The 14,556-nt window shown below is 32.9% G+C and overlaps 1 protein-coding gene across 1 annotated transcript in view; it reads right to left on the reverse strand.

The window, feature by feature from the left end:
• Positions 1-8,326: 8,326 nt before the first annotated feature.
• The window catches only part of LOC149490321 (whirlin-like), a 58,556-nt gene continuing 52,326 nt past the window's right edge, over positions 8,327-14,556 (reverse strand). Inside the window, exons 16-18 of the mRNA XM_089703084.1 lie at positions 12,347-12,616; positions 11,750-11,890; positions 8,327-11,545 (exon numbers count right to left, since the gene is read on the reverse strand). Of these exons, the coding sequence (XP_089559210.1) occupies positions 11,465-11,545; positions 11,750-11,890; positions 12,347-12,616 (492 nt within the window). The 3' untranslated portion in view covers positions 8,327-11,464. The remainder of the gene's footprint in view (positions 11,546-11,749; positions 11,891-12,346; positions 12,617-14,556) is intronic.

Consider the following 14,556-nt stretch of genomic DNA (forward strand, 5'->3'; position numbering starts at 1 on the left):
ATATGAAGATTCAAATTTAAAATGAATTAAATTTTAATTTTATACCTATGAACTTATCTCTACTTTTTTGTTTGTTTGATAAATGATAAATAGGATGAATTTATTTCGAAATTTAAATTGTAGGGTAAAATGCATCATAATTTTGAGTCTTGTGTTGACTTGGAATTCGTCATTTTAGGAATAAAATTAATATGCTTTAAGATTTCCTTTCTTTAACTTAAAACGTAACTAATCCAACTTTACTCGTAAATCGTACATAACCTATCTTAAAATACACATGCGGAACTAAAAAAAATCATCTTGGTCCTCTGACATTAATTTCAGTCTATAAATGGCTCATTATACCATTTGTAGAATTGGACAATTTTATTAAACGTATAATATAAAATATTATAATGTTTTGGTAACATAGGTTTGTGATCGGTCGAGTTGGTGACGTATAGCGTTGAATGAACTCGCGTAATATTAGAATGATAACATATTATGATTAACTTTCAAGATGATTGATGTATTTTGCCAAGTTGTTTGATAAATTGTTTTCCCGAATATACCCCAGTATTTACGTACGTTGAACGTCACATCTACAACAAAGATATCGTTCCATTTTTCCCACACTTTCTTGATACTGATTAGTTGATTACTGAGTAAATACAAATAGTATTCGAAAGTCTTATAAAATATAATCTCGCTCTTTTGTAATTAAGAAGTTTAAAATTATTTAATACACCACTGTATCGTAAAGATTTTTGGCTGTAAATTCAGTTAAATCTTTTAATTAAAGCAGCTGTCTATTTCCGGTATGATAAGACTGAGTACGATAAAAGTATTCATGCACCTTGTACATGTACATACTATTTACAAATTATTATTAAAATTGTGGACATATATTTTTTAAAGAAGCAGTTCAAAATCTTGTACATAAATATGTAGGTATGTATGATGCATTAATTTTGCATTCGTTTAGGATTCTGAATTGTTTGTTTATTCTGTTTAAAAATATTAACTTTTAGCTGTTGTATTTGTCTCATGAAATTTTAATTTTACTTGAGCTAAACCGGATTTTTATGGAAGACGTATATTTTTTTACAAATATCGTATTTTAATGTAATGATATTTTTTCGCGTAAATTTCCTATGGCAAAATAATATTATGATGTAACATTCCTCCGAAATTACTGTACGAATTGCGCAGTTATCGATATGTTATAAAAGGTTTATTTATATTAACCTACAAAATATATTCTGTTTACATGTGTTTTTTTTGGAAATTGGAAAACACCGTATTTTGTTTATCGGAATAATAATCCCATCAAAAACATCCTGTAAAAAACCCAAGTCTCGCAGCTCAGTCTTTCTACCGTCAAAAGTTGTGAGATCCATGTAATACCAAGTCGGTTAATCTATTTAGTGTCTACTTGAAGGACCTTCTGTCTTAAGTTATTACATAAGTTATTATCATGCCAATATTAAAAATATTTAACGTTTTAAACAAATAGATCGACTTGGACATCGCTTGATTTGATTATTAGTATGTATCACACTACACAGCACGACGGGCCAGCGACCAACAGGAACGAGAGTTTCAATCGCGTGAGGCGCGAGAGACTAAAGAATCTAATATAATATTGTAATATTCATTTTGTTTTCATGCGATGTCCAAGTCGATCTATTTGTTTAAAACGTTAAATATTTTTAATATTGGCATGATAATAACTTATGTAATAACTTAAGACAGAAGGTCCTTCAAGTAGACACTAAATAGATTAACCGACTTGGTATTACATGGATCTCACAACTTTTGACGGTAGAAAGACTGAGCTGCGAGACTTGGGTTTTTTACAGGATGTTTTTGATGGGATCTCACTTCTTTTTGTAGAGCCTTTCTTTTTGATACCACCACCAACCACCAACTGCATAAATAACTTTGTAATCCCATATATTTATATGGGATTACAAAGTTATTGATGCAGTTGGTGTATTTGGAAAACTGGACCGAAATTACAAAATATTTAAGTTTTCCCATGATTAAGACACTAAACTCTATATGTATTCCAAATATGAAGCTTCTAAGTCTGCTAGAAGTGCCTTGGACTTTTGATGATCGGTGAGTCAGTGAGTGACAAAATTTAGAAACTTTAACAAGTTGTCATTCTTAAACTACTGGTTCAAATTGACTGAAATTTTAAATATTCCGTGTTTATACAATGCCGGATTAGTTACTGAAGATTCAGGTTTCTTGCTTTATCCACAACCGAATTATAGGGGGTCGAAAAAGGCCCGAATTGCTTCGAGAAAAGGATGGTACGGCCGTGCCGCTTTTTTTTTGCTCGACTTGGCGGGGGCACTGCCGTGCCCCCAGATAAAAGCTATTACCTAACTTTCCATTCAAATGATGTGTTTATGTGTATATTGTTATGATATTATAGCGCCTACATCAAAAACAAACCATCAGGCTGTTTTGCTTGCATATTATTATTAATTTATCTCGTCACACAGACAAATATTATGTAGTAACAAAAAAGACGTCATTGATTGTTTACGTCAGTGATTTTTCTTTGAAAGAATAGCTTCTGCTGGAAAAAATTAAAAACAACTAGCGGTCCGCCCCGGCTTCGCCCGTGGTACATAATATTTACGTTTTCTCTACATAAGAACCATCCTCGTACTTCAAGGAATATAATAAAAAAAGAATTATCGAAATCGGTTCAGCCGTTCTCGAGTTATGCGCTTACCAACACATTTTGCGATTCATTTTTATATATAAGAAGATGTATTTTATGACGAAAGACTTTTCGTCATTATACTTAAAGATTATTCAACATAATGAACAATGGTCTGTCTTTTACTTCTCTCTCTTTTAAAAGCGAGTAAAGTAAGCTTTGATGTTGCACATGCTTTCTACTTTATAATGCTTATGTGTATGTATTATGTGCGGTATTCTGCAATAATAGAGATAGGATGAGTTTTTAGAAGGTTGCAGCGTAGGAAGTTAAATGTTTTGACTAATGGGTCACTGGACCTATCTCTTGACGTACGTAAAGCGATAACATACTGTATCACTACATAGTATAAAACAAAGTCGCTTTCCCTGTCCCTATGTCCCTATGTCCCTTTGTACGCTTAAATCTTTGAAACTACGCAACGGATTTTGATGCGGTTTTTTTTAATAGATAGAGTGATTCAAGAGGAAGGTTTATATGTATAATAAGATCCATTAAGTAGTGGAGAAGTACTGTTATTTTTGAGGTTTCTAATGTGATGTCGTAAAAAATTACATTTATTCCGCTTACATTGCAAACGCAGGCTGAACCCTACGAGTTTTATCAAAATAATGTACTAAGTATTATACACATTGAAAAGATCTACAGAAAAGTCCGCGATGGTATATGTCTATCTCTTATGGATAACCCACAATAACCTTTTTTTGTCATTTACTTTTTACGACAAATAATGGCTAATTTTCGAAGCGATTTTAACCAATACAGCATTAATCCTTAACCAATTAAATACCATGGATACATTGTTCATTTAATATAGATCTATATGGCCCTTTACACCGTATGATTTAAGTGAATATTTTCGAAGATATTACAGATTTAAAAATTGCGCGACGTAGCGTTTGCGGCCGCCCGGCTATGTATTTTATACCCGTGCGATGCCGGAGCGGGCTATATTTTTATACCTATACAACGTTCACAATTTTTCTGTAGTGTATTTAGTATCAGCATTGCACCCGTGCGAAGCCGGGGCGGGTCGCTAGTTATAGTCTATAATATGATATCACTATGACACTGATTGCGCTTGAGAAGGGTGCGGTGACCTACTTTTTGCCAAAATGTATTGAAAACGCGTAAAACATTATTACAATAAAAATTAACTCATATTAATAAATGCATAAGCAGTTTGTTACACACTGAATATTCTTCGTTTGATACTTCAATATAACACTAGTTAAAACTCGTTCCCAAAGGAGTTTGTAATACAAAATACCATCATTTAATGCGTTTTATTTAGAGATAATAATATCTATCTGCTCTTAATTAAACCTCGTGATAGCGTTTACAAGATTTAACTGGATGGGGTCAAATGGTATGGGTCTTATAGCTGAGCGATAGAAAAATTTACTGAACAGCGTAGAACTTGATTTAAGTTCTGGTTTTAATATCTAGCACGTGGTTTATTTATTTATTTATTTATTTATCTGTCTCGAGATATGAGGCGTGCCAACAAACGTAAATCCCGACAAGAAAACTCATCAATAATTAATTAGTATTAGTCGTGAGTATATTGTATTATCCTCACAAATGTAATATTGTTTATTTTCGCTTTGATAATAATCATATAATAAGCAGTTCAGATAGCTAGCTAGAGCGCAGTATTAGAAAATAGAGTATGTTTGGTGGATAGGCTGGCCTTGAATACCGATAAATAATTTAAACAATATTTACGCGGTGATCAGTTCAAATGTGATCTGGATCGAGTTAGTGCAAGATAACGTTCCACGTAATATGCGTTAAGAGGTCAAGAAACAAGTTGATCGTCGACAAGCCTGGCTAGGTCTTTAATTATTAGGAATAATTAACCTCTCATTTGAACACTATTAATGCAAGTCTTGCACATGATTAAATTGCTTAAATGTCTAAACAATGTAATAGAGCAGGCTCCAAGTAGATGTTCGTTTGCAAAAATAGCGGACCTAAATCTGACTTCTGATATATATTGTATAGATCCCCGACATCCTATAGACAGATGTTGCCAACCAGTTTTGTGGTCCCCCTCCAACCACCACGGTAATTAAATATGGCATACAAAGAAAAAAATAAAAATTCCCAAAACATGCCGTGTGGGGTATCAAATGAAAGAGCTTAATGAGTAGATCACGAATATATAGCATACTATTACATTTCTTACACTTTATCTAAGATTTTTTAGAAAATTTACGAAAATGCTCCATTTTTGAGTTAACTTTAAACCACTATAGATTGAAATCTCATGAATATATTTTTTAAATTATTATTTTAAATAATTAACAATAGTCCATTGTTTATTTTTTTTCTTTGTATGCCATATTTAATTACCGGGGTGGGGAGATGGGGACCACAAAACTGGTTGGCAACATCTGTCTATAGCATGTCTGGGATCTATACAATATATATCAGAAGTCAGATTTAGGTCCGCTATTTTTGCAAACGAAACTCCACTGAGAGTCCGGTCTATAACGAGGATTAAATAAGATACATGAGCTGCATTTCGTATTAATTGTCGAACTAGATCAAACGGTTGCTGCTAATGAATGAAAACGTTCGTCAATGCCATAACTGACTTGACCTAATTTTCTCACGTGTTTGATTAAATTTTAATTTTTACATGAGCTGAGTTCGATAGGAAATATTTTAGAAGAACAAAAGGTGATGTAATGGAAAGCTTGTGTATTGTCATGTTTATAATGAGGTCATGGTATTTTAGCTAACGCATGTAAAGTTAGAATCGGAAGCCGAATCGCAAACGCAGGCATTCCGTCCGGCTGATGCAAGTGTCGCGGCGTCTAACGTGATCCGCTTGTGGGCGTGACGCTGTCCCACCTTCGTGAGCGTTGCGTGTTTTATACTAACATAAATAGAAAGTTATGTAAACCCGTACAAATCCAATATCTCATGTTATCAGTATCTGATAATTCACATGTTATTGCATTTCATCGTTAAAATTAATTAACTCTAATCGTTTATATTTTGTACGTCGGGACAAATATTTTTGTTTTTGCACTGGCCCGCTATCACATCCACGTGGACATTACATATATTTAAAAAAAAAAAAATGATTAACACTAAATTTAATTAAAATTTGAAGTGAAGATGACCACAAGTGTAAAGTACGCCTTTAGTCCATCGCGTTTCACGGTTTCAGCCATATCTCTCGAGATTATGGCGTAGATTACCAGTAATACTTTTATCATAGTCATAGCATAGTAGTGCATTATAATTTTATTGAGATCTCATACAGTAAATTATTGCTGAAGCAAATATATAGTCATTTTATGTTAAATCAATATTGGATATTACAAAATGTTTATTATAATGGAAAAATTATTCCACCTTAAAAACAAAAACAAATCACAATTAAGTAAACAATATAGTATGAATTAAGTGAGGTCATTGAATCCCCCATGAGATTAAATAATAACAAGACAGACGATAACTCGTAATTTTAAGAAGAGTGCTTCATAAAAACATGTTTACTGATTAAAGAATGTAGTGACGCTAAGTTTTCCTCAGATTATGGAATAAAGTTATGTGATAAAAAAATGTGTTTACACTTAGATAAGTTTAACAATTGCTATTGGTCAATTCAATATGATATGATGCTTAAGGTTGACTGCCACATGCTACCTCATGATAAGAGGAGATAAAGCCTACTTTACCTTCGTGAAATCAGTTTGTTTTTGTTAATTTTATCAGCCTATCTTTTGTTTTTATTAATGCCATTTTGAACAACATTTGAATTAAATTACTACCACGTACCAAATACTTGCATCTTAATTGTTATTTTTGTAATTAAACGATAAATTGCGAACTATGAACTCTTGAACACAAATTTAATGTACTTATAAATCTGTTACCTACCTAAACGAATTGGTTATTAGAGAAAAATGTATTTGTAATATCTTGCTTTAAATTAATAACAGGCTTTTACTTCCAGATACGTTTAACGAACACAGTAGATTTTCTTTACGGTTTTTTGTATTGTAGAGTTTACTCTAGACTAGAGGACTGCGCTATTATATTGCATTTGTTACTAAACCGTCTTGTCTTGAACTTTATCTATCTTAGATTTTTTTAAACAACCGAGCAAGGACTACTTTGCAGAAAATACAATTTATCACGAACTAATGTTTGTTTTTATAATGTGTCCGTACCTATATGTTTTGTTGCAATTATTTATGCTAATTCAATTATCTACCTGATATACTTATACTGCCTAGTTGCGTAGTATTGGTTGTAAAGGTTTCTTGACTTAAAATCAATTAAGTATAAGGTAAAGTCAAGTTGAGGAAAAAATAATACATATAATATATTACGGAAAAAAAATGATTTACCTAATGAAAAAGATATAACTTATGGGTTTTCCAATTTCATTTGCTCGTTTCGTTTTCCCATTTTGTATCGATTCTCAGATAATAATGAAGTAAGATATTAGGTGACTTTTTTTTGGAAATAGGAATTTCAACATACGCATGGGTCCTTGTAAGTTTCGGGATACCCCCCACCTAGTAAATGGTATAAAGCAATGAAATAATCAATATAATTTAACAGTGAATTGTAAGTTTTATTGTTAACTTTAAACTCAATTAATAGATGAATTTAGAAAATATGAAGAATCTATGAAAGAATGTCTCTATGATTTTCATTAATAGTTGTAAAACTTGCACACACACCTGCTTATAGAAAAAGAGCGTTTGTATTGAGCACACGTGTCAGAAATAAAACTTCTGTGGCAAGATTCAAATTTCAGATACCAAGATCGTCGCCTAACTACATGACGGTATTGCCATGACCTTGAAATTTTACTCTCAGTATCATCATAGTATATGAAAACGGGCTATTGGAAATTAAATCCATAAAATCCCCGCCCATTGTACTCGTAGGTCGTGCTTAGTTTATCTTGATTGTTTTATGTTTACACAATTATTCCAAAACAATAAATGTTTTGGTAATTTCGTGTCACTGATAAAATTATGTGGCGTCATTTGACGTCGAATGTTTTTCATTTCTTTTTAAATATTTAACGTTACAACTAAATTACATTGCGATGTCTTTAATGTGCCAAAGATACATTTCAGTATGCAAGTAAATTAACACTTTCTTTTATCTCTTGATTAATAAATTTTTGAACAAATTTGTTCTTACTATGATAATGTCATACAGACTATATTTTTGGAATTGAAAACCTTAGCAACACTTGACTCAACTCAACACAATGCTATAAATCAAGATAGTTGCTTTAAGAAAGTGAAATGATTTATGTATTATTGCGCTTTGTTAACGCTTAAAAGTAGCTCTTTATTATCCTCTTTGTATTTAATTTTAGAATACTGTCTTCGTTAACTTCTTACGATAACATTTATAATCAGCAATATGGACATTTATTTAATTAACGAATTTTCCTCATACATCTAATCTTAATGCCATCGAATGCCCATATTGCGAATAGTTTACAAGTGTGCTACTCTAATAAAATCTCAGTTTTAAATCAACGTACGATTTTTATACACAATGTTTTTGAAAACTTTCGTGTAGGCACAGGGAATAAATAAAACAAAACAATTATTATCTAGGTAACAATATATTTTTGTTATCAACGGCAAACTTAACAACGAACTACAATATAGATCTTTCCAACATAATGCCAGCGCGAAGTATAGGTAATTGTATTTAACCTAATTAAGTTTAAAAACGTTCAGGAGCTAAGTCCTTATATTATTCACAATAATCACATTAATTAGGTCAACTAAGGAAAAATAAATGGACGGTATAGAATAGATAGGAATTTGCTGGACAAGCAATAAAAATCGAGATACAAAAAAAACATCATTGGAAAGCGTTTAATGCATTTAGAATTTAAATACTTTAACACTGGTTACGAGTTGTGTGTAAATGAAAATATAGATAATTCTTTTCTATTAAAATAATTATTTGTCATATTTGTTATTAATTAATATACCTAGCACAACGGTTAAGGCAGCTTCATAATAACATCTTGTGCAAGTGACTTGGGAATTAATGTAACAGTCTGCACTATGGATTCATTTTGTTTTTATACTGTGGACAAGACGACAAACAAAATAGTGATTGTTATATGCTTTATTATACGTATATCATTTGTTATGGCTAAACTAATATAACCTATTAAATAGGCACTAAAATATATTTTAACATTGCTTTGTTAAATGAATTGACATTTGTCGCAAATACTTTAATCTTTATAAAATATAACATACCAATTTCCTAAAATATTTAATTGATATCAAAGCAAAGAATTAGATAATACAAACACTTAATATTGTAATACATATAATGACACAAACTACGTAAATATTTTAATGAATAAATATAATTTCTTCTCTATTCATACCAATAAACAAAAATTTGAAACTACTCGATCGGTAATGCTATCATCTATCATTCAGAATTCAGATAATTATGAGTAATTAATAATTATCATACATTTTTTAGTGAATTGAGTACATCAATTTGAAAAGATAACCGTCCAAATGATAAAATATAACTTTTTTTTTAATTTTCAAATTAAAGTTAAGTTTTGATGGTTTCAAATGATCTAAAAGCTATATATGAATAGAACATGCAATTTATTAATAGATAATATTATTTTTACAATAAAATATATTTTAAAAATAAATTATAAATATGCCGTTTATATTTTGTCAATTTACATAGCTAATTATACAAATCCTAATATTAAAAAGCGTATCTTGTGAAATAGCGGTCTATAAGTTCGGAATAGAAAACTGCATTTGTATTTTTTACTGTACAACAATACATAGTTGAAGGATTGTATGCTTTTGGCACTAACTTGAAATATCATAATAAATATATAAGTATTTTACAGTAACTCGTATTTACAGCTTATGTAATATTGAACGAGCACATTATATATATATTTACAATTTAAATGCATCTCAGATAAAACATTAAATATGACTGGTTACGACACTTATGTAGTAAATAGGTACATTTGTGGGTTATATAGTAGTGACAATTCATTATCTACACCTGTACATCGATTAGAAGCTTCAGCGAGAACGACAATGACTGATTAATATTATTTTCCATAGCCGAATACAATTGAGAAACGAAAGAAAATTTCCATTCAGTCTCTTCATCATTAATTTCATAATATAACCTTTTCAATGCGCCCATATTTTTGTTATCCGCTGATAAGGTTCTCGACCTTTAGTTATTGAAAAGTCTGAATGTAATTTCAGCTATTGCATTACTCAAAAGCAAAGCAACTAATAGCCATGTTTTTTTATCTTTACTGAAATCTATCGATTAGGACTGACATAAAACTGACACAGGGTCATTAATAACTAACATCTAACATAAAATTTATTATATTGCACACACCAATTAATTATATATTTGTATACATTAAATAAAAGAGTGGGCTAAATCCCTCTCCGCCATAACCTCCTAAACTCACCGCTTAACTACCTTATGGAATGACATGCTAGGCGCTCCTATGTTTTCTTTACCAAGCAAACTGGTCTATAATAATTGAGGATGGTGGGAAATTTTATGTGAATTACTTTTGTTGGGGTTTCATTATAAATACTGTAACATATTATATGTCATCATTGACATTCTTCATTGTTTTCGGTGAAAAGTATTGTGTCAGTCGATTGTTAATGTTGATGTTGATCGTTACTGCAAACAGCTTGCTCAGTGAGCGCCGCGTGCTACAAGCTCTGCTCTACCGCTGTCGTGATGATGCTCTAGGGCCTATCTAAGTCTACCGTCGATACAACGACCTGGGATGAGATGACCCGCGTATTAAATAGTACTCGATGCAACGTTGATGGCACATGGATGACGCGAAATCTTTAATGAAATGTACGCGAAGCTCTAAAGTAACTTTAGTGATGCTAATATGAAAGCGATCGAATGTTACAAAATAATATTTAAGATGATCAGTTACCCGTAGCACCAATGCCAATCTATGTTAGCAAAACTATGTTATCGTCGCGACTTTACATTCTAGTTCTATTCGTTTAATCGTGATGTATCGAACAAACCTACCTGCGAATTTTACTCGTGAAGTTATGAGTTTATTTAAAATGTTTTAGATTAATTTATGATGTTTTAGTAAAAGTAGAACATTGTTATAAAATTCAGTCACCACTACTGGTAAAATTGGTAATTTCTATATTCTAGAAAACAATTTCCAAAATTTGTTTGACTACCCATAAAATCCCGGTGGAGAAGTGGGACAATTCATTTCGAGAACCGATTTATTGGGCAGTGTGCTTTGTGAGTAATTTTTTCATATTATTTTTTGATATATTTATTCGCCTCCCTTGTGCCATTAATTTTGTATAAGCCTTCACAGAACCTGCGTGACTTTCTCATTTCAGTCCGTTGCACGTCTAATTTCATTCATTCGTTCGGATTGAATTCGTAGAGCGAACGTATACTGACTAAGCGCCTGACGTGATAATCGAGCAATTGTTATTTTCTTAGTAACTGTCGTTTGCGACACTTGAGTCTCACGTCGCAATAATTGCTCTGAAAGAAGACGCAGGCGCGTATAGAGTCAGTATCCCGTTTAGAAGAGCATGTGGCAGCGCAGGTTGGAGTTGGCTATTCCGTGGTGTGCGCGGTGAGGTCGACCCCCGGCGTCGCGCTGCCCAGCGCGGCCGGCGGGTCGCTGGCGGGGAGGGACAGTAGATGTTAGGCCTCCAGAAATATTAGTGCAGTTGGCTTTGGTTCAAGGTTCGATTTTTTCGCCTCCACAACTAGAAACTCGATTTCCTGAAAGAGATAAATTTTGTATTATTAAAGTTATAGGGTGACAACTGACATATGTGTATTTTAATCGGATTTTCTATATTTTATATTATTTCTTGTAGATTGAACTTTTCACAAATCACAATCAAACATATTTAAAACACTTTACGTAAATTAACACACAACTACAAGTACACATTATATAATATTATCATCCAATTTACTAACTGGTTTATCTCTCTGCGCAAACGACTCGGCTATAAGCCTGGCCACTTCCTGATGCTGCATTCCCTCGACGCGATGTCCGTCCACCGCGAGTATTAATTGACCCACTTCCAAGCCGCCCGCCTCGTACGCTGAACCGTGCTCCTTGAATTTCAATCATTAAAATATAGCTAGGGAATTGTGACGCGCATTGTTACTGACTTTAAGAACTTTATAATTGCGGAAGTGCATGAGCAATCTGAATGAAACCTGAAGAAAATAAGTTTTATCGAAATTAAAATCATTCACAGAATGGGTAATCCGTCTTACATAAAATTGCTTAACGTACACCCATTTTAAAGTAACAGTTTCATTGAAAATACATTAACTCTCATCCAGTTTATAAACTCGTCATAATGCTAATGAATAAGTTTCACGATATAAGTTAGTTGAAGTATTTGAATCTGTAAGGGGACATTATTCTGGTCAATCTCCCATATTTCTCAACTAAAAATTTTAAGTTTTCGAAGTTTGAGATTATGGAAAAAAAAAATTCTTTCCTGTTGTTCTAATTTATGCACAAGATATCATAGATTTGTATTATTTTGAAAATTTACTTACATGAATATTAATGATCCTCGGTAGCGGATGCTTAGTGTTCGCCCCGCCTTCAATAGCAATACCCAGGATTGGTTTAGTCTTCTTGACAGTAATATGTAGATTCCCATGATGGTCTGGCACGACTCTTGCAGAACGACTCTCATCCCCTTGGCCTTCCCCGTGTTGTAATCGTTGCATAGATTGGTGCCTTCGTATGCCTCCCCGATCTTCTAACAATGCACCTCCCTCTTCCTTCATGTCGAAACTACGCGATAATTTGTGTGCTAGTTCCTGTTAAAAGATAAGAAATTTATACACAAAGGAAATGTAGGTACACATGACTTTGTTAGTAAGAATTACTTGATTGAGGCTTCAACAGTAACTTCTAAAACTTCTTTAAAATATTCACAAGAGTACTTACTTTCTAACTAAATAAAACCTCCTAATACATACTATATACAACATTCATACTAAACTGTGACGCTACTCTAACAGCAAAATCTTCAGCCTCTAAAACAACTTTGTGCTCTAATATAGGATAGTGTAGCTGGGTGGCAGAGGGAAGGAGTTCTCCTGAGTTATCTGGAATTATTCACAAAGACCTTGTGCCTCTCAGTTACAGGAATGTAAATGGTCCGTATGTTGAATGTATCGAGAAGCTGTAAGTGAGATGTGAGCTGGAGGCATATAATCATGCTTTTCGATCACTCGGTGGCGTGGTACAAACGTATTATACAAGTGTCGGTTTTGGTTTCATGAGGAGTCTTTAAACCAATTAGCATATTTATATAGGAACAGAGCCGATTTAGAAAATGAAAATTGCGCAGCAAATAAAATAAATAAATAAAGAGTAGCATTGACCATTTATAAAACGATAAACAAAATCAAATCTGAAACTCACAATCACGAAATATTTTAGAAGTATAGCCGATCTAAATATTTTCGAAATATCCGGTCGAATAGACTCGATAGCTACAAAACTGTTTCATGCACAATATTACTCTCATCCATCTCTACAGGCTAACAAAAAAGACAGACGAAATGAAAAATAACCGAAATGGAAATAAATGTGCGTAAAACTACTCCGAATCGAACATAAAACTAACATAGGTATCGACAAAATATAATGTGCAACAATAACAAAAGTGGTAACAGAAGTTTCTAACATCAAGCAATCCTTCCGATTTTAAAGCGAGAATTTTGAAAAAGGAATTTAATAGATATCGTGCAAAAGTAATAATCGTCAATGTGCTAGGACAGATCGCTGATTATTCCGACGGTGGAAGGCCGGGCCACTTACTAGAGGTCGTCCCCAGTACCATGATTTAACTTTCTGCGTCCAGCCACCGAGTGATGAGCGCAGCCCCTCGAGGTAGCCGCACTGAAACATCACACTCACTCAGCACCTGAATCTAGCCAGAACAGCAGCGCTGTCAACTGTTCCCTATTCCCCTAGCTCTCGAATAGCTATTCTTTATAACAGCTCGTTCTTAAATAAAATGACTGTCAGTATGCCAGAAGGTTATACTAGATTGAAGCAACATTTGCGGCCTATTATAATCATACTTGATTAATAATTTTAGCTGTATGGAGAATAAGGAGCATAGGAACTACAAATGAAAGAAGAATATCTAGCATACATTGTTGATTACGAAAGAAATATTTAATGGCAGTTCCGAGCTAGAATGCAAAGAGAATATTAATTATACGTACCTGGTCCTATGTTGAAATATGAGATAGCATGTAACAAAACAGTAATTTTTTAAAAATTGTGTGGTCTTTGAAGTACATATCTACGTAACGAACAGTAAAGAAACGGTTACTACATTTGTACAAGTTAAAGAAATTGCATAAAATTAGCGTCATTCATTGTATTAACGTTTTGTCAACTTTCTATCGATTGTGCTGCCTGTTGCGGCACGCTCCATGTTACGGTTCGATATAATAAGGTCACTCCAATAATGTTGATAGAAGATGTTAAGTAGATACTTGATGTGGCATTTAAAATGAGAATAATAATAATTACATAAATACATAATATCATAATCAATAAATGGCACCTTAAATGGCGGACTGCGGGACTGCGAGATTGTTATTTCTTACAATATCTCCTATTATCTAGGTCCTGTATCTGGGGACGGCCTCGACATGGTGCGTCTTGTTAGCGTTCTCTATAAACAATGAGATAGCATCGTGGATCGACGACACGCGCTAAAACGATACCGCGCCAA

The sequence above is a fragment of the Colias philodice genome, chromosome 2, assembly GCF_061535455.1.
Source record: "Colias philodice isolate Cphi_HAF_F1 chromosome 2, ilColPhil1 Martin Lab GWU primary, whole genome shotgun sequence".
NCBI classification, from domain to species: domain Eukaryota; kingdom Metazoa; phylum Arthropoda; class Insecta; order Lepidoptera; family Pieridae; genus Colias; species Colias philodice.